At 43.5% G+C, this 20,204-nt stretch overlaps 1 protein-coding gene across 2 annotated transcripts in view; it reads right to left on the bottom strand.

The window, feature by feature from the left end:
* The window catches only part of ANXA10 (annexin A10), a 169,343-nt gene that overhangs the window by 20,544 nt on the left and 128,595 nt on the right, over positions 1 to 20,204 (bottom strand). For both annotated transcript variants that reach the window (XM_077279471.1, XM_077279472.1), the window contains exons 9-10: positions 16,149 to 16,244; positions 13,499 to 13,557 (exon numbers count right to left, since the gene is read on the bottom strand). In XM_077279471.1, the coding sequence (XP_077135586.1) occupies positions 13,499 to 13,557; positions 16,149 to 16,244 (155 nt within the window). The remainder of the gene's footprint in view (positions 1 to 13,498; positions 13,558 to 16,148; positions 16,245 to 20,204) is intronic.

Genomic DNA, 20,204 nt, shown 5'->3' with positions numbered 1-20,204 from the left:
ATATATATAGCTTTAGCAAATTGAGGCCCGCTGTAAACTAGAAAGCAGAACGATACAAAAGGGGACTGAGCGGTCAGCAAAAAACCCTAATCAAAAAAACCATCCTGAGATTACAAGAACCCATGTGCCAACTCATGGCACATGGGGAGAACCTCAGTCCACTAGAGCTACCAGCTAGCATAGAGACATAATAAGCAAGCTGGACAAAAAACCAAACAACTGAAAATCAGCACTTAGCTTATCCTGAAAGATCTGGGAGCAGGTAGGCAGGAACCAAACAGAGCACATCTGAATACATTGATAGCCGGCAAGGGAATGACAGAAAGGCCAGGTAAAATAGGAAACACCCAGCCTCTGATGGACAGGTGGAAACCAAAGGCCGCAACCCACCAAAGTCACCCAGTACCAGCAGTAACCACCAGAGGGAGCCCACAAACAGAATCCACAACAGTACCCCCCCCTTGAGGAGGGGTCACCGAACCCTCACGAGAACCCCCAGGGCGATCAGGGTGAGCTCTATGGAAGGCGCGGACCAAATCAGTCGCATGAACATCGGAGGCGACCACCCAGGAATTATCCTCCTGACCATAACCCTTCCACTTAACCAAATACTGGAGTTTGCGTCTGGAAACACGAGAATCCAAGATCTTTTCAACAACATACTCCAATTCTCCCTCCACCAGCACCGGAGCAGGAGGCTCAACCGAAGGAACAACGGGCACCTCATACCTCCGCAACAACGACCGATGGAACACATTATGAATAGCAAACGATGCTGGGAGATCCAAACGAAAAGATACAGGGTTAAGAATCTCCGAGATCCTATAAGGACCGATGAACCGAGGCTTGAACTTAGGAGAAGAGACCTTCATAGGGACAAAACGAGAAGACAACCACACCAAATCCCCAACAAGAAGTCGTGGACCCACGCGGCGATGGCGATTAGCAAACTGCTGAGTCTTCTCCTGAGACAACTTCAAATTGTCCACCACCTGATTCCAAATCTGATGTAGCCTGTCCACCACCACGTCCACTCCAGGACAATCCGAAGACTCCACCTGACCAGAGGAAAAACGAGGATGAAACCCCGAATTACAAAAAAAAGGAGAGACCAACGTGGCAGAACTAGCCCGATTATTAAGAGCAAATTCGGCCAGTGGCAAAAAAGCAACCCAGTCATCCTGATCAGCAGAAACAAAACACCTCAAATAAGTTTCCAAGGTCTGATTAGTTCGCTCCGTCTGGCCATTCGTTTGAGGATGGAATGCAGACGAGAAAGACAAATCAATGCCCATCTTGGCACAAAACGTCCGCCAAAATCTAGACACAAACTGGGATCCCCTGTCAGAAACGATATTCTCCGGAATCCCATGCAAACGAACCACGTTCTGAAAAAATAAAGGAACCAACTCAGAGGAGGAGGGCAACTTAGGCAAGGGCACCAAATGAACCATCTTAGAAAAGCGGTCACACACAACCCAGATAACGGACATTTTCTGTGAAACCGGGAGATCAGAAATAAAATCCATGGAAATGTGCGTCCAAGGCCTCTTCGGGATGGGCAAGGATAACAACAACCCACTGGCCCGTGAACAGCAAGGCTTAGCTCGAGCACACACTTCACAAGACTGCACAAAGGTACGCACATCCCTAGACAAGGAAGGCCACCAAAAAGACCTGGCCACCAAGTCTCTTGTACCAAATATTCCAGGATGACCAGCCAACACAGAAGAATGGACCTCGGAGATGACTCTACTGGTCCAATCATCCGGAACAAACAGTCTTTCTGGTGGACATCGATCCGGTTTATCCACCTGAAACTCCTGCAATGCGCGTCGCAAGTCTGGGGATACGGCGGACAATATTACCCCATCCCTAAGGATACCAGTAGGCCCAGTGTCTCCAGAGGAGCGAGATTTTAAAGAAAGAAACAATTTACAATTGTTCCTGAAATTCAGGAAGGTAGATCTATCTCCAGAAAAAAACTCTGGAATAGGAATTCTAGGTTCAGACATGGGAGTGTGAACAACAAAATCCTGTATGTTTTGAACTTTTGCCGCGAGATTACTCAGGCTGGAAGCCAAACTCTGGACATCCATGTTAAACAGCTAAGATCAGAGCCATTCAAGGGTTAAGAGGAGGTAAGAAGCAGCTAGACAGCAATTAAGGGCTAGGCAGCAAAACTCTGAAGGGAAAAAAAAAAAAAAAATTCCCTAAACACTTCTTTTCCTCCTGCTTCAGCCCAAACAATTAACACTTTGTTGGCCGGCTATACTGTCATGAATCCCCAATGGCTAGGGATAGTACAGGACAAGCAAAGTACAAATAAATAACGGACGAGCTCTAGGGTGATGGAACCTGGGCTGACCGCTGCCCTACGCCTGACAAACGCAACTAGAGATAGCCAGGGAGCGTGCCTACGTTGGTTCTAGACGCCACGCACCAGCCTAAGAGCTAACTAGTACTGCAGAGAAAATAAGACCTCACTTGCCTCCAGAGGAACGAACCCCAAAAGATATAGTTGCCCCCCACATGTATTGACGGTGAAATGAGAGGAAGGCACATACATAGAGATGATATATATAGCTTTAGCAAATTGAGGCCCGCTGTAAACTAGAAAGCAGAATGATACAAAAGGGGACTGAGCGGTCAGCAAAAAACCCTAATCAAAAAAACCATCCTGAGATTACAAGAACCCATGTGCCAACTCATGGCACATGGGGAGAACCTCAGTCCACTAGAGCTACCAGCTAGCATAGAGACATAATAAGCAAGCTGGACAAAAAACCAAACAACTGAAAATCAGCACTTAGCTTATCCTGAAAGATCTGGGAGCAGGTAGGCAGGAACCAAACAGAGCACATCTGAATACATTGATAGCCGGCAAGGGAATGACAGAAAGGCCAGGTAAAATAGGAAACACCCAGCCTCTGATGGACAGGTGGAAACCAAAGGCCGCAACCCACCAAAGTCACCCAGTACCAGCAGTAACCACCAGAGGGAGCCCACAAACAGAATCCACAACAGTTGTCGTTTTGGGTCTGCCATGGCTGCAGGCTCATAATCCAGTTTTAGATTGGAAAGCTATGTCTGTGTCAAGTTGGGGTTGTCAGGGAATTCATGGCGATGCTCCGTTGGTGTCTATTGCTTCTTCCACTCCTTCTGAGGTCCCTGAGTTTTTGTCTGACTACCAGGATGTATTTGATGAACCCAGGTCCAGTGCCCTGCCTCCTCATAGGGATTGTGACTGTGCTATAAATTTAATTCCTGGTAGTAAATTCCCTAAGGGACGACTTTTTAATCTGTCTATACCAGAGCATGCCGCGATGCGGAGTTATATAAAGGAGTCTGGAGAAGGGACATATTCGCCCATCCTCTTCCTCTCTTGGTGCAGGATTTTTTTTTTGTGGCCAAGAAGGACGGTTCTTTGAGACCTTGTATAGATTATCGTCTTCTGAATAAAATCACAGTCAAATTTCAGTATCCTTTACCACTATTGTCTGATTTGTTTGCTCGGATTAAGGGTGCCAGTTGGTTCACCAAGATAGATCTCCGTGGTGCGTATAACCTTGTGCACATTAAGCAGGGAGATGAATGGAAAACAGCATTTAATACGCCTGAAGGCCATTTTGAGTACTTGGTGATGCCTTTTGGACTCTCTAATGCTCCTTCTGTGTTTCAGTCTTTCATGCATGACATCTTCCGAGAATATCTGGATAAATTTATGATTGTTTATCTAGATGACATTTTGGTCTTTTCTGATGATTGGGAGTCCCATGTGAAGCAGGTCAGGATGGTGTTTCAGGTCCTGCGTGCTAATGCTTTATTTGTGAAGGGCTCAAAATGCCTCTTCGGAGTACAGAAGGTCTCCTTTTTGGGTTTTATTTTTTCTCCTTCTACTGTGGAGATGGACCCAGTCAAGGTCCAGGCTATTCATGACTGGACTCAGCCCACGTCTGTTAAGAGTCTTCAGAAGTTCTTGGGTTTTGCTAATTTTTACCGTCGTTTCATCGCTAATTTTTCTAGCGTGGTTAAACCTTTGACGGATTTGACCAAGAAGGGTTCTGATGTGACTAATTGGTCTCCTGCGGCCGTGGAGGCCTTTCGGGAGCTGAAGCACCGGTTTTCTTAAGCTCCAGTCTTATGTCAGCCAGATGTTTCTCTCCCCTTCCAGGTCGAGGTTGATGCTTCTGAGATTGGAGCAGGGGCTGTTTTGTCGCAGAGAAGCTCTGATGGCTCTGTGATGAAACCATGTGCTTTCTTTTCAAGAAAGTTTTCGCCTGCCGAGCGGAATTCTGATGTTGGTAATCGGGAGTTGTTGGTTATGAAGTGGGCATTTGAGGAGTGGCGACATTGGCTCGAAGGAGCTAAATATCGTGTGGTGGTCTTGACTGATCACAAAAATCTGATTTACCTTGAATCTGCCAAGCGCCTGAATCCTAGACAGGCTCGTTGGTCGTTGTTTTTCTCCCGTTTCAACTTCGTGGTCTCATATCTGCCTGGTTCGAAGAACGTGAAAGCTGATGCACTTTCTAGGAGTTTTGTGCCTGACTCTCCGGGAGTTTCTGAGCCGGCTGGTATTCTCAGAGAGGGAGTGATTTTGTCTGCCATTTCCCCAGATTTGCGACGAGTTCTGCAGAAATTTCAGGCGGATAGACCTGACCGTTGTCCACCAGAGAGACTGTTTGTCCCAGATAGATGGACCAGCAGAGTTATTTCCGAGGTTCATTCTTCGGTGTTGGCGGGTCATCCTGGGATTTTTGGTACCAGAGATTTGGTGGCTAGGTCCTTCTGGTGGCCTTCCTTGTCGCGGGATGTGCGTTCCTTTGTGCAGTCTTGTGGGATTTGTGCTCGGGCTAAGCCTTGCTGTTCTCGTGCCAGCGGTTTGCTTTTGCCTTTGCCTATTCCGAAAAGGCCTTGGATGCACATTTCCATGGATTTTATTTCGGATCTTCCGGTATCTCAGAAAATGTCTGTCATCTGGGTGGTGTGTGATCGTTTTTCCAAGATGGTCCATTTGGTGCCCTTGCCTAAGTTGCCTTCTTCCTCCGATTTGGTTACTCTATTTTTTCAGAATGTGGTTCGCTTGCACGGCATTCCTGAAAATATTGTGTCTGATAGAGGATCCCAGTTTGTGTCCAGGTTTTGGCAGACTTTTTGTGCTAAGATGGGCATTGATTTGTCTTTTTCGTCGGCCTTCCATCCTCAGACTAATGGCCAAACCGAGCGAACTAATCAGACGTTGGAAACTTATTTGAGATGTTTTGTTTCTGCTGATCAGGATGATTGGGTGACTTTTTTGCCGTTGGCCGAGTTTGCCCTTAATAATCGGGCTAGTTCTGCTACTTTGGTTTCGCCGTTTTTCTGCAATTCTGGTTTCCATCCTCGTTTTTCCTCGGGTCAGGTTTAGCCTTTTGACTGTCCTGGGGTGGATTCTGTGGTGGATAGGTTGCAGCAGATTTGGAACCATGTGGTGGACAATTTGAGGTTGTCACAAGAGAAGGTTCAGCGCTTTGCCAACCGCCGCCGCGGTGTGGGTTCCCGACTTCGTGTTGGGGATTTGGTGTGGCTGTCTTCTCGGTATGTTCCTATGAAGGTCTCCTCTCCTAAATTCAAGCCTCGCTTCATTGGTCCTTATAAGATCTTGGAAATCCTTAACCCGGTGTCTTTTCGTTTGGATCTCCCAGCATCGTTTGCCATTCATAATGTGTTCCATAGGTCTTTGTTGCGGAGGTATGTGGTACCGGTGGTTCCTTCTGTTGAGCCTCCTGCTCCGGTGCTGGTCGAGGGCGAATTGGAGTACGTGGTGGAGAAGATTTTGGATTCTCGTATCTCTAGACGGAGGCTTCAGTGTTTGGTAAAGTGGAAGGGCTATGGTCAGGAGGATAATTCCTGGGTTGTCGCCTCTGATGTTCATGCGGCCGATTTGGTTTGTGCCTTCCACGCAGCTCGTCTTGATCGCCCTGGGGGTCTTGATGAGGGTTTGGTGACCCCTCCTCAAGGGGGGGTACTGTTGTGAGCTCTGTTTTTGGGCTCCCTCTGGTGGTCGCAGGCGGTACTGTGTAGTGTTGTCTTTCTGCAGGTTGGCAGCATCAGCTGGTTCGTTATCCTTGGTTGGTTTCCTATTTAGCTCACCTGGATACTCAGTTCCTTGCCTGCTCTCAATGTATTCAGTGCTCTTCAGATCCCTTGTGACTACCTTGCTCCCAGTCTCTCCAAGACAAGCTAAGTTTTTGTTTGATCATTTTTTGATAATCAGCATTTATTATGTTTTTAGTCCAGCTCGCTAAAATGTGATTTCCTCGCTTGCTGGTTGCTCTAGGGGACTGAGTTTCTCCCCCCACACCGTTAGTTGGTGCGGGGGTTCTTGAAATCTCAGTGTGGATATTTTGTAAGGGTTTTTTACTGACCGCACAGACCCCTTTACTATTTTCTGCTATCTAGTATTAGTGGGCCTCATTTGCTAAATCTGTTTTCACCCCTGTGTATGTGCCTTCCTCTTACCTCACCGTTATTATATGTTGGGGGCTTCTATATCTTTGGGGATTATTTATCTGGAGGCAAGAGAGGTCTTTCTTTCTCTCTAGGGGTAGTTAGTTCCTCAGGCTGGCTCGAGACATCTAGGATTTTTAGGCACGTTCACCGGCTACTTCTAGTGTGTTTGGATAGGTTCAGATTTGCGGTCAGTCCAGTTTGCCACCTCCCTAGAGCTTGTCCTATGTATGTTACTTAGCTGGAGTAATTTGTGATCCTCAACCACTATTGTCTTAACACTCCTCTTAACAGTTGTTGTAGAGATGTGTCTGCTGCTAGAACTCTGTGTGGCATTGACCTGGTCTCTAATCTGAGCTGCTGTTAACCTGCGATTTCTGAGGCTGGTGACTCAGATAAACTTATCCTCAGAAGCAAAGGCGACTCTTGGTCTTCCTTTCCTAGGGCGGTCCTCATGTGAGCCAGTTTCTTTGTAGCTCTTGATGGTTTTTGCAACTGCACTTGGGGACACTGTCAAAGTTTTCCCAATTTTTCAGACTGACTGACCTTCATTTCTTAAAGTAATGATGGCCACTCGTTTTTCTTTACTTAGCTACTTTTTTCTTGCCATAATACAAATTCTAACAGTCTATTCAGTAGGACTATCAGCTGTGTATCCACCAGACTTCTGCTCAACACAACTGATGGTCCCAACACCATTTATAAGGCAAGAAATCTCACTTATTAAACCTGACAGGGCACAACTGTGAAGTTAAAAACCATTTCCGGTGACTACCTCTTGAAGCTCAGCAAGAGAATGCCAAGAGTGTGCAAAGCAGTCATCAAAGAAAAGGGTGGCTACTTTGAAGAACCTAGAATATAAGACATATTTTCAGTTGTTTCACACTTTTTGGTTAAGTATATAATTCCACATGTGTTAATTCATAGTTTTGATGCCTTCAGTGTGAATTTACAATTTTCATAGTCATGAAAATACAGAAAAATCTTTAAATGAGAAGGTGTGTCCAAACTTTTGGTCTGAACTGTATATCCATGGAGATGTCTTAAAACTTTCCCATGGCCCAGGTGGACATACAGTATGCACAGACTGTGGTTCCATTTCCCACCAAGTGGGAATGATTTAGGACTTGTTGCATGCTATTGTAATCTGACGTGACTTTTCGTTATTCTGGGACTTATGGGCTAAAGCTGTAGCAACCAATAGTCCAGTGTCCTTCTAGGAAATGGCTATGGTAGCAAAGTCTCGTGATATAAATGATGAATGTCCGTTCACTGTATTGGTTAGAAAGGAAGATTAGGAAGCGTCCCCTGAAGCCAATATGTGGCGCCCCTGGGGTCCAGTCGCCACAGAGTACTGCATCTCATTCAGAGGTGTGGTATTCCACTCTCTGGTAAGAAGGGGGCATGGCACAGAACCCTACACCTGCATCCAACATTAGACACTTCAGTCAGGGCACCTGGGCATACCCTAAGTGAGGAAGGCCTCATCCCAGGCTGGATAGGAAAGGGTGTTGGAGGAGTGGGTGGGCTAGGTAGAGTAGGAGAGGAGCTAATTAGGAGGGAAAGTTAGTGAGATTGTGTGAGAAGTGGAGCTGAGAAGACTTGAGGGTCTGCAGCTCCTGACAGCTTGGAGAGAGAAGTGAAAGAGAGAGATTGAAGGAAGCTCCCAGAAGGACAGAAGGGTTCCCAGAGGCATCGGTAATGAGAAGTCCACCCGTGGGGCTCGTATTCATGCTGATCAGAGTCAGGTGGAGGGACTAGGTCGCAGGTAAGGGGACCGGCCCCATTATAGTGGAGAAACTAAGGACTCAGCTAGATAACCGGAGGCTGTGGCTTTTGCAAAATGCACAGCCACATCTCCACACATTCACTGAAAAGGCAGTCATATAGGATCCAGGTGGGCTTAGAGCTCGCCGCCCGACAAGACCCGAGGCTGCTGGCATGAGACACTGTGTGGCAGACACAGGGCAGGAGAGGTGAAGCCAGCGCAGAGAAACGGCCAGGAAAGGACATATGAAAGAGAGTTCTGGAAAGTGCACCCAAATTTCTTGAGAGCTGGCTGGACCACAAACCCGGAGGACACAGCTCGGCTGGGGCAACTAAGAACTGTGAGAAAAGTACTGGAAACTGCATCTTGCTGTGTCCTCACACTTATTTACTACGCCATCCACCCGGCACTACAACTACCACAACTGCCATCACCACTATTTACAACCTAAGTGTCCTGGGACCTGTGGAGAGCTGTACCAACTCTGCTCCATCACCATCAGCCCCCAGCGGTCTCTTTAAGCAGCATTGGCTAACATCTCCTATTTGCCGAGTACCACAGGTGGCATCACGAACATTTGTCCCATAAACTTTATTCCCCTTTTATTGGATGCCCAGGGCCACGGACCGGGTCACTGCTGCCATGACACGTCCCCTTTAAGAACCGGCCCTGTACCACGTATCCCCACGGCCCTGGTGGGCGCTCCAAATATCCCTGACCTGGAGGAGTCCCAGGAAAACTTTGAGACTGCCCAGCTCAGAGACAGTAAAAGGTACTCTGGAAAATGTAAATGGGGTTCCCCAGGAACCGGGAGCTGATAGTTGAGTTCCGCAAGGGGCCAGGCATATTGATTTGTTGTGTTGTAGGAACAACGTGAAGAGACAGGAAAAAGAGCACCTCCTCAAGGCCAAAGTGAAGAAATCCAGGGGGTATAATTGGTTGGCTCAAGTGAAATAATTTAAGCCAGGAGATCGGGTACTTGTGTTAGTGCTCACAGGGGAGATCAAGTTCTTTACCCAGTGGCAGGGACCCTGTAGTGTGGTGGAAATGTGGGAGAAATTAGCTATAAAGTACACCAACCAGGAAAAAGGAAGGCATTTCCTAGTTCCTAGATATTGTGGCAACCTATTAAAACTTTGGGAGGGTAGGAACCTGTTCGAAACCTCTGCGTAAAAACATAACCGACAATTGGTACCAGAAAATAGGGGCAGGTTCTCAGAGTTACTAGGTCACCCTCTTTTCATTAAGCATGAGTCTCATGTTCAGGTCAATTTAAAGCCCTGTAGGCTCTGTATTTTGGTAGATAGTGCCCAGCCCCCTTCTTTTGGCAAAGGGGGGTATGTAGCAGTGTCAGGTAGGCTATGATTAAATCCTCACTCTGTAGGCTCTGATTTGGTGCACCTGGCTAGCTCTGCGTATAAACAGGCTAGTTGGTCATCTAAGGCTATGTGCACACGATGCGGATTTAGTGCGGATCCGCAGCGGATTTTTCCGCTCAGAAACGCAACAGATCCGCACTGTGATTTACAGTACAATGTAAATCAATGGGTAAAAAAAATAGCTGTGCAGATGGTGCGGAAAAATCAGCACGGAAATGCTGCGGATTTAAAAGAAGTGCATGTCACTTTTGTGCGGATCTGCAGCGTTTCTGCACCCTTCCATTATAGAAATCCGCAGTGGGAAAAAACGCAGAAAATCCGCATCAATTCCGCACAAAATCCGCATAAAAACCGAGGCAAATCCACAGCTGCGGATTCTGCCAGGAGATGTGGATTTTGTGCAGAAACTTCTGCACCCCATTGCCTACGTGTGCACATAGCCTTAAGGTACCGTCACATTTAGCGACACTGCAGCGATCTAGACAACGATCCCGATCGCTGCAGCGTCGCTGTGTGGTCGCTGGAGAGCTGTCACACAGACAGCTCTCCAGCGACCAACTATGCGAAGTCCCCGGGTAACCAGGGTAAACATCGGGTTGCTAAGCGCAGGGCCGCGCTTAGTAACCCGATGTTTACCCTGGTTACCAGCGTAAACGTAAAAAACAAACAAACAGTACATACTTACATTCCGGTGTCTGTCCCCCGGCGCTGTGCTTCTCTGCACTGTGTAAGCGCCAGCCGGAAAGCACAGCGGTGACGTCACCGCTGTGCTCTGCTTTCCGGCCTGCCGGCGCTTACACAGTGCAGAGAAGCACAGCGCCGGGGGAGAGACACGGAATGTAAGTATGTAGTGTTTTTTTTTTTTTACGTTTACGCTGGTAACCAGGGTAAACATCGGGTTACTAAGCGCATCCCTGCGCTTAGTAACCCAATGTTTACCCTGGTTACCAGTGAAGACATCGCTGAATCGGCGTCACACACGCCAATTCAGCGATGTCTACGGGAGATCCAGCGACGAAATAAAGTTCTGGCCTTTCTGCTCCGACCAACGATGGCACAGCAGGATCCTGATCGCTGCTGCCTGTCAAACTCAACGATATCGCTAGCCAGGACGCTGCAACGTCACGGATCGCTAGCGATATCGTTCAGTGTGAAGGTACCTTTAGACAGAGAGTTGGTATGAAGCTGCCCCAAGTGGATTTGTGTTAGAGCTGAAGACAGAGACAGGCCAGAACATCTCTCTGGAAAGAGACTGCACAGGTTGTGGGCACCAAACTGCTAGTGTCACTGGTTGCTATGGATGATAGCTGTTGTATTTGACTGGATTGGGACTAGCTCAGCCGTGCATGAGTAGCCAGGGTCTGTACAAGGCTAGGGATTTATGTTTATGATTGTGTTTTGGTGTTGTGTAACCTGTGGAAATAAACGTCACTTTGTTTTGACAAAGGAATCCAGTCCCTGTGTTATCGATACCTAATGCCTACCTGAGAATGTGAATCCATATAGTGCGCCGTGTTACGGCTCCATATTTTTCAGATATGGTACTCACTTCTCACATATTTAATGGGATTTACTCAATATCATCTGCAGGAATACATTTCTCCCCTGCCCTGGCTGCATGCTTTCTGGGGGGCAGTGTGCGCCTGCATGCTCGACAGTTCAGACCAGAGCCATTGTCGCTCCGATAGCCTGAACTGTGTGCTTTCCGCAGAACTGGAGTTGCACAATGGCACTGAAGCTGGTTGGAACTAGAAATAGGCCGTCTTCAGTACAGAGCTATAGATAGAAGACAGAATGCAGTGGTGGCCAGTATCTTAGGCAATGAGCAGGTAACAGTGAAATGAAATATCCTGCCACTTGTGAGATCAGAGAGGATTTTTAATAAGCAAAGTTGATTGTTTTGTTACAAGCAGTTTGCAATTTTAATAATTTAGGGTGATGAGACAACCCCTTTAAGAACAGTAAGGCTAAAAAGAGAAACATTGCTTCCTTGCAAATATGATCGTTGTTGAGAGTATTCTGTACAAATATCTGAAAGGTGTCAGTAGTTAATACTGTTGTTTTGGAGTCCTGGATTGAAATCCCACTGAGGACAAAATCTGCAAGGAGTATGTATGTTCTCCCTGTGTTTGCGTGGGTTTCCTCCTACACTCCAAAAACACACTAATAGGGAATTTAGAAGGTGACCCCAATGGGGACAGCGATGATGATGTCTGTAAAAGTTTGTGAAGTTAATGGCTCTAAATACCGTAAGTGAGTAATTATTATTATTAGTAATAGTAATAATAATATTAGAAGGTAAGATTGGTCGTAAACTACTATCAGTTGTCACATATTTAATAACTGTATCTAGTATAACTGCAGTTGTTGAAGGGATATGTTAAACCTTATAACACCAGGTGGCAGCAAAGTCCATATAAAAAATGATCTCTGCAGTACAGAAATAATAATCATTACAACCAGCCACCACTTATCTACAGTCTTTTATCAGCTCAGAACAAGTCATTTTTATCATAAATATATTATTTTACATCTAATGCAGTGTAGCAATGGAGCGCATGAGCTAAGAGCCTTGCATGAGGTGTAATATTTTAGGCAATATAAAATGTGAAATTATAATATATTTGGCCTAAACTGGTAAAACAAACAAGTGTCTTTTAGGCTGCGTTCCCACAAAGAACTTTTGGTGAGATTTTGATGCTGTGTATTTTAGACAAAATGGAAGTTACGGTACCTATAAAATCTGCAATATCAAAAACTCCCCAAAAGTTCATTGTGGAAATGTAGCCTAAGAATATGTTCATGGTTGTTTTACATGGATTCTTCTGGTCAAAAAAAAAAAATCCACATCTAAAAACAGCTTCTAAGAGTCATACGGATTTTGTACAAATTTTTTAAGAACATGCGTTTTTCAGTGCTATTTTGATGCAGTATTTGACATATCTTTCAGCCTGGTTTTTAAGTGTTTTTAATTAAAATAGTGGCAAAAACCTTGACCAAACTCTTCAAAAATAAACATTTTGACATGGTTTACACATCATAGAGTAGACATGATGCTTTTCAAACAGACGAAAAACCATGATGTACACTATTGACACTTTTTCTTATTCAAATGAATGGGGAATCTTGCAGCATCACACATCAGTATTTTTGCATCTTTGTTTCACCAGTGTTTGTATGTCAAAACCAGGAGTGTGTCCAAAACACAGAACAGGGGTCATTCTTTCTATTATAGTTTTTCTGTGTAAGTTCCACTCCTGATTTTGGCAAAATGCTGACACGTGAATAAGCCCTTAGGGGTTCTTAGATGTGGATTTCTCAGCCTAAAAAAATCCATGTATACAAACTTAGTGTGACTGTAGATTTAAGGGCAGAGACAGACTGCCGTATAACTTGTGCGAGGACCACATCGTAAACCTTGTACTGGCTGCCTGCTCTCCTGACCTGAGCTTGACAGCTGCATAGAAATACATCATTCTGTCATGCTCAGGTCAGGAGAGGAGCCGGGCCAGTCCGTGCAGTGCGATGCGATCACCGCACAGGTTATACGGCAGTCTGTCTCTGCCCTAAGGTATATATTCTTAGAGTGATTACAGAAATGTATACAACTGAAATCTGATCCCTACATATAAGTCTGTTCCTACAGCAAGCATAAGGATTTAGCTGAATGGGACAGATGCTAAGTTTTGGCAACAAATTTGTTGTGTGTGTATTCCCTCTAATGATAATGCTTTTAAGTTATAAATCCAGAATGTCTCATCCAGCTCAGATCCCCTCTGAATTATTGTGCTGTCTACCTATGAACTTTAATGAACAGGACGCATAATTATAACATTCATGATAAAGAATATCCACTTACATGAATTGCAGAGTGCAACCTGTATGCAAAATATGATGGCTTGTCTCGAACACAAGACACTGAGAAATAGACAAAAATGTTAAATAAAGGATTCATTTTATTTTATAATCAAGACTAGAATTCTTTAGGTGAAATATGACAGTTCAACTTCTATCATTGTTTTGAATCACATATTCCACTTATTAAAGTGGCTGCCCGGTACTTTTATATTGATGGCCTATCCTTAGGGCAGGTCATCAATATCTGATTGGTGGAGGTGCTGTTCCTAATTCTGGTGGTTGAATGTGCTCAGTTACCGAGCTGCACAGCACAGCTCCATCAAATGTATAGTGGCCATGGCGGGTACTGCACATCCGCTCAGTATTTAAATCGATAGGGTGTGGCTGTGCAGTACCTAGGCGCAGCCACTATGTAGTTCATGGAGCTCTGCAGCTTCACAGGCACTGGGAACAGCTGATCTGCGGTGGTGCCAAGTGTCGCACCCCCACTGATCAGATGCTGATCACTTATCCTAATGTTAGGCCATCAATATTAAAGTCCTGGACAACCCCTGTAAAGCCTGTTTCACTGCAAGTTTTTGTAAATTTTTAACAGCATCACCTCATTATTTTATAAACAACAAAAAACTTATTATATTGTACAATTGATGCAAATGGGAAGCACGATGGCTCAGTGGTTAGCACTAAATCCTTGCAGCGCTGGGGTCCTGGGTTCAAATCCCACCAAGGACAACATCTGCAAGGAGTTTGTAAGTTTTCTCTGTGTTTGTGTAGGTTTCCTCCCACATTCCAAAGACATACTGATAGGGAATTTAGATTGTGAGCCCCATCGGGGACAGCGATGATCATGTGTGCAAACTATAAAGCGCTGCGGAATATGTTAGCGCTATATAAAAATAAAGATTATTATTATTTTCAAGCAATATTTTTTTTCCTTAACATCAACATTGCATCCATTTTTTTAAACAATTAAAACGGATCCGTGTGGTTTTTAAAAGATATGGAGGGGGGTGAGGAGTGTTAGGAGATCATGACACTTGTTTATGTAACAAAAACAATGATAAAAACAGATACAAATATATGACAATAAGTTTGCATCTGTCTTCCAAGACTGCAGTGTTGTAACAAAATATGTATTTTTCCTCTGTTTTTTAAAAAAAAAAGATAAAAAAGCACCTGCATAAAAAAATTGATTGAAATGAATTTGTGCACATATGGTATGTCAAAAAGATACCAATATAACATACATTTGTCTCATTAGTTTCTATTTAGAGAAGTGTTCCCATGACCGAATACTGAACATGTGAACGTGGCCTTAAAGACACTTCTGGATCACACAGTGTGACCCGGAGAGTCTGAAGAGCGGAAACATCACTCAGACGGCTCGCAATAACAAGAACGCAGCATAGCCTAACAGGGAAAAAAGGTATAAAAACACATGCTGCTAAACAGACTAATTAAAAAAAATTTTGAAAAATGCCAGAAAGCAAATTCATGTGCCTTTGAAATTAACAGGAGGCATTTTTATGTGTAGTTTATTTGCAAAAAATTGTGTGAAGAAAGCCTAAAAGATTTGTCAAGTGGATGAGTAACGTTTATTAAAATGATTAAATTTAGTTGTGGAATTAGATGTAGGCAGAAATCACACTAGAGCCTAAAAAGCAACAGGGGTCTTCATAGAAACATATGTTAACTTGACCGTAGACTGCTACTTTCTATTAAGGGTCATATGAGAAGTATTAGTTTAAAATGTTCCCCATAGACTCAGCTGGGACCTCACCTCAAAGCTTGTGTAAAGCAAATGTCAAGCAGGCAATTAGCTACTCTACATCCTAGCTTCAGGGAATCGGGAGGTCAGTAACACCCTTTACTTTAATTATCGTAGATTAGATTGTATTTTTTTACTATCTTCCTCTCAAGAGCTAATGTAAGTTGTAGGATCTTCCAGGGATGTGTCCTATGTAGAAATGTTATTACCTGCATGGAGCTAATAGTAAAGATGCAGAAGTGTTTTCTTGTTCTATGTACAGGTGTACCTCGGTGTTTCCGAGACACACATACATGGCTGTGATCGTACAGCCAGTGTCCGATACATGCTGCCCACGGTTTGCGAAGCATGGATCATCTGACAGATTTCCTTTAACTAGAAGCTATATGTACAAATTGTGGTGAATGAAGAATATGTTGTACCTTGTTTGTCTCTTTTTGTAGAGAAGCAGATGGAATAGGTCTGAATATTCCCACAAATCTCTTTTCATGATAACAACATAGACAACTGACCCGACAAATATGATTTGTAGAAATAGGAGCAGGAGCTCTTATGTACGATGACATTTCATAGTAATGCATTCTGCCTCAAGCATCTTGCAAAATAAGAAAGAGTATTATCCCAAGAGGAAATTGCATTTATATAAATGAATCTTCTCCATATGGATACAGAACATTACTCGCTTTGTAGAGTGAAAGCTTCAGCACACCGCGTAAATTAAATCTTATTCGCATTTCAAGTCCTGACTATTATGAGGTATAAATTGGCCACTTCTACCTTTTAAATAATGAACATCATTTAAGGACACTAATTATAGATTAGCAGAAACTGGTGGTAAATGTATATCGGACACGTGGAATAAGATGATTTTGTAGTTACTAACCTATTGCCAAGAGCAGCTGCTGAAAGTATCCATCGTAACAATTTTCAATGACCGCTGCTATGTCTTGTCCAGAAATGTTTTGAAATTCCTGAAAAACTTAAAAATATAAAATAACTTGAAAATGTTGTACTTATACAGTTAGGTTTTTCTTCAATGTAACCTTTTGAATAGCATGAAATGTATTTCATTTTATGTACTATCTGCAATGTACATCAGTTTAAAGAGGTTGTGACGCTCCCCTAAAACAATTGCTAACAGCAAGGATGGTTTCAAAATAATAAGATCAGATAACCCCAACCTCTGTGGATTCAATACAGGCCATTCTGCATGAGGACAGAGTAAAGTTGCTTTGTCTGTGGTTGTCCACCATCTCTAACTAGGGCTTCCACGGGCAGGCTAGCTATTCTGGCTATCAGGTAAAGTGATGTGGACTAACATAGAGACCATGATATGAGTCCTTGGAGTAGATACTGGACGGTGGAGCAGGCGGCAAGAATGGTCAGGTTGTTGGGTCAGAACCAGAACAAGGGACAAAGTCATAACTCAGAGGAATAGCCAGTAAATGGGCTGAGGTCTGAAACAAGAGACAAAACAATAGAACTACAAGAGCTGACCATAATGGTATGGACCAGATAGAAGAAGTTATAACTAGCAAGGAGACAGGAATTCAGGGGTCTATATAGTAAGCCATACAACCATGAACTCACAAAACAAAATAATTAAGAATATAGATGGGCGGACACCTGGATGTTCGGGTCCGGCGGGTTCGGCCGAACAGTTAAAAAAAGTTTGGGTTCGTGTACCAAAACAGTACCCAGATTCCACTCACTTGAATAGGGTGCCCAAACATTGCCACATTGTCATATGCATGACAGCGCAGTAAACACCGCTTCTGATAGGCAGTAAAATCATTACCGCCGGTCAGAGAGCTGCGGTTCCCATGCTGTCAAAAGACAGCATGAGCATGCAGCTGTGATTGGAGGTATAAAGGTTATGTTATTACCCACAACCTAAAAATAGCAGCCTAAAGCCATCCAGAAATGTGCATGTATTAGATGTGCCATATCTGGCGCTTTGCCTGGCTCTTCCCTCTTGCCCTTGTAGCGGTGGCAAGTGGGGTTCATAAATGTGGGGTTGATGTCACCTTTGTATTGTCAGGTGACATCAAGTCCATGCGTTAGTAATGGAGAGGTGTCTACAAGACACCTCTCCATTACTAATCATATAGCTATATATAGTTATAGTAACCTCAATGTCACCGCTAGTCACTAAGGCTGCGCTCGCAGCTGCTCATTCACCAGTGGTTCTCAACCTGGACAGTCGCATCTTGGCAGCATCCAGGTTGAAAACTATTTATGCCCCAGACATGGATTACGCGTGAGGCAGAACTATGGACAAGAGAGGGATATTGTTGTTTTATTATTTTTGCTTAATTACAGGAGATGAGGGATTCAGTGGAATTAGGCGTTAGGTGAGTATAACTGTGTTTGTTATTTTTAAATAAAGTAAAAGTGTGTTTCTGTTTTATTTCAAATAAAGGACTTTATTCTGGCTGTGTCTTTATTTACAATATAACTATAGGATTAGTAATGGACAGGTGTCTTATTGACGCCTCGCCATTATTAAGCTGTGGGCTTGATGTCACCTGACAATACAAAGATGACATCAACCCCACAAATATGAACCCCACTTGCTACTGCTACAGGGCAAGTGGGAGGAGGCGGCAAAGCGCCAGAATTATCAGTAAAATGAACTTCTTGATGAAGTTTGTGTTTGGTGTCTATGCCGAACAGTAGGTGTTCAATACGGATGCTAAACTTTACTGTTCAGGTTTGCCCATCTCTAATTAAGAACCAAAGCAAGAAATTAATCTTAACTGAGTTCCATACAATTAAACAGGCCTGCCATGTAGCTTGGCATCACCCACAGTGAAGATGCAATGCCTCCCAGTGACTGAAGTTTAACCCCTTTCTGACCTCAGATGGAATAGTATGTCTGAGGTCAGTACCCTCACTTTGATGCAGGCTCCGGCGATGCAGGCTCCGGCGATGAGCCTGCATCAAAGCCGGGACATGTCAGCTGTTTTGATCAGCTGACATGTGCCTGCAATAGGCGCTGGCAAAATCGCAATTCGCCTGTGCCTACTAACTAGTTAAACTCTGACAGTAGCATTTAACAAGCGCTTACCGCCATTCGGCTGGAAATGCGTGCATCGGTGACATGATCGGGGGTCACCGATGCAATGGCATGACAACCAGAGGTCTCCTGAAGACCTCTATGGTTGTTGATGCCAGATTGCTATGAGCACCATCCTGTGGTCGGTGCTCATAGCAATGCTGTAATTCTACTACATAAGGGCGATCTGAGCATCACCTCTATGTAGTAGAGGCAATCAAGTTGTGGCAGCTTCTAGCCTCCCATGGAGGCTATTGAAGCATGCCAAAATTTTGAAAAAAAAAAAAAAAGTTTAAATCACTCCCTTTCGCCCCAATCAAAATAAAACAATAAAAAAAATCAAACCTGCACATACTTGCTATCGCCACATTCAGAATCGCCCAATCTATCAAGGAACAAAGGATTAACCTGATCGCTAAATGGCGTAGTGAGAAAAAAAGCAAAAACGCCAGAATTACTTTTTTTGGTCGCTGCGACATTGAATTAAAGTACAATAACGGGTGATCAAAATAACACATCTGTATCAACATGGTATCATTAAAAACGTCAGCTCGGCGCGCATAAAATAAGCCTTCACCCAACCCATCTCACGAAAAATGGAGACACTACGGGTAACGGAAAATAAAAAAGAACCTAGACATGTTTCATGTTTATGAACTCGTATTGACCTGGGGAATCATAATGACAGGTCCGTTTTAGCATTTGGTGAACCTAGCAAAAAAGCCCAACAAAAAACAAGTGTGGGATTGCACTTTTTTGCAATTTCACAGCACTTGGAATTTTGTTCCCGTTTTATAGTACACAACATGGTAAAACCAATAGTGTCATTCAAAAGTACAACTCGTCTCACAAAAATTAAGCCCCAACATGACCATATTGATGGAAAAATAAAAAAGTTATGGCTCGGGAAGGAGGGGAGCCAAAAACAAAAATGCAAAACCGAAAAAAGCTCCGGCGTTTAAGGGGTTAAACAGAGAAGGCAGGTATCAACATGGATGTTACAGACAAAAAGTGATCATTTCCAGGTTTTTAATCACTTGGCCACTGAGATCTGGTGACTGACTCCTGACTTGGAGGAAGGAGCTTTACGAAGTTAACGTAGGACCTGACATTAGCTGCATCGCTGAGACAGCTCAGTGATAAAGTAATTATATTATTTTTTTATTTTTAATCACTACATTAATTATGCTTTGCAATGTGGAAAAAAAAATTCTACCCAAATTTGTGTGAATTGCCAAATTTGGATTTTGGCAGATTTGCTTGTTGCTAAATGCATCAACCTGCACCAAACTGAACATTACCTTGCACCACAAGTCTCATTATTAACTTAGCCTGAATTGTTAAGTAACAGAGCTCCTGCTGTAACAGCTAAGATAATAAATAAATGTTTAATAAAATTCCCCTTTTTTAAAAACAAATATTTACTGTAATCCAAGCACACGTTTGTTCTCTTAGGTTTCTAAACACTTTGGGACCTCCTACTTTGCCTATAAGGTGCAAATCTTTGAACTTCGTATATGACCGTTTTGGTATCTATTTCACATGAAAAATAACATTGCTGAAAAACAAAAAAAAACCATGCCAGGACTGTTATTCATACAGCCTCTCAAAAAACCCCTAGAATATACAGCAATTAAGATATATCCCAAATAGTTCCTATAGAAACAACAACTCGTTCCAGTAAAAATAAGCCTTCTTACAGCTTTCTCAACAGAAAAATGAACATTTTATGGGTTTGTAAGGTGGCAATTGAAAAACAAATTTAAGTTTTTTCTAAATGGTTTTTATTGTGTAAAATATGAAAAATGTAGAATAAAAGAATTGAAATATGTAAATTGCTATAAACATTTTGATATGGTGAATACATTTATTATGCTATTG

Source organism: Ranitomeya variabilis, chromosome 1 (genome assembly GCF_051348905.1).
Source record: "Ranitomeya variabilis isolate aRanVar5 chromosome 1, aRanVar5.hap1, whole genome shotgun sequence".
NCBI classification, from domain to species: domain Eukaryota; kingdom Metazoa; phylum Chordata; class Amphibia; order Anura; family Dendrobatidae; genus Ranitomeya; species Ranitomeya variabilis.
Note: the sequence above shows the minus strand (reverse complement) of the source record. Positions and strands in the feature narration are given on the sequence as shown.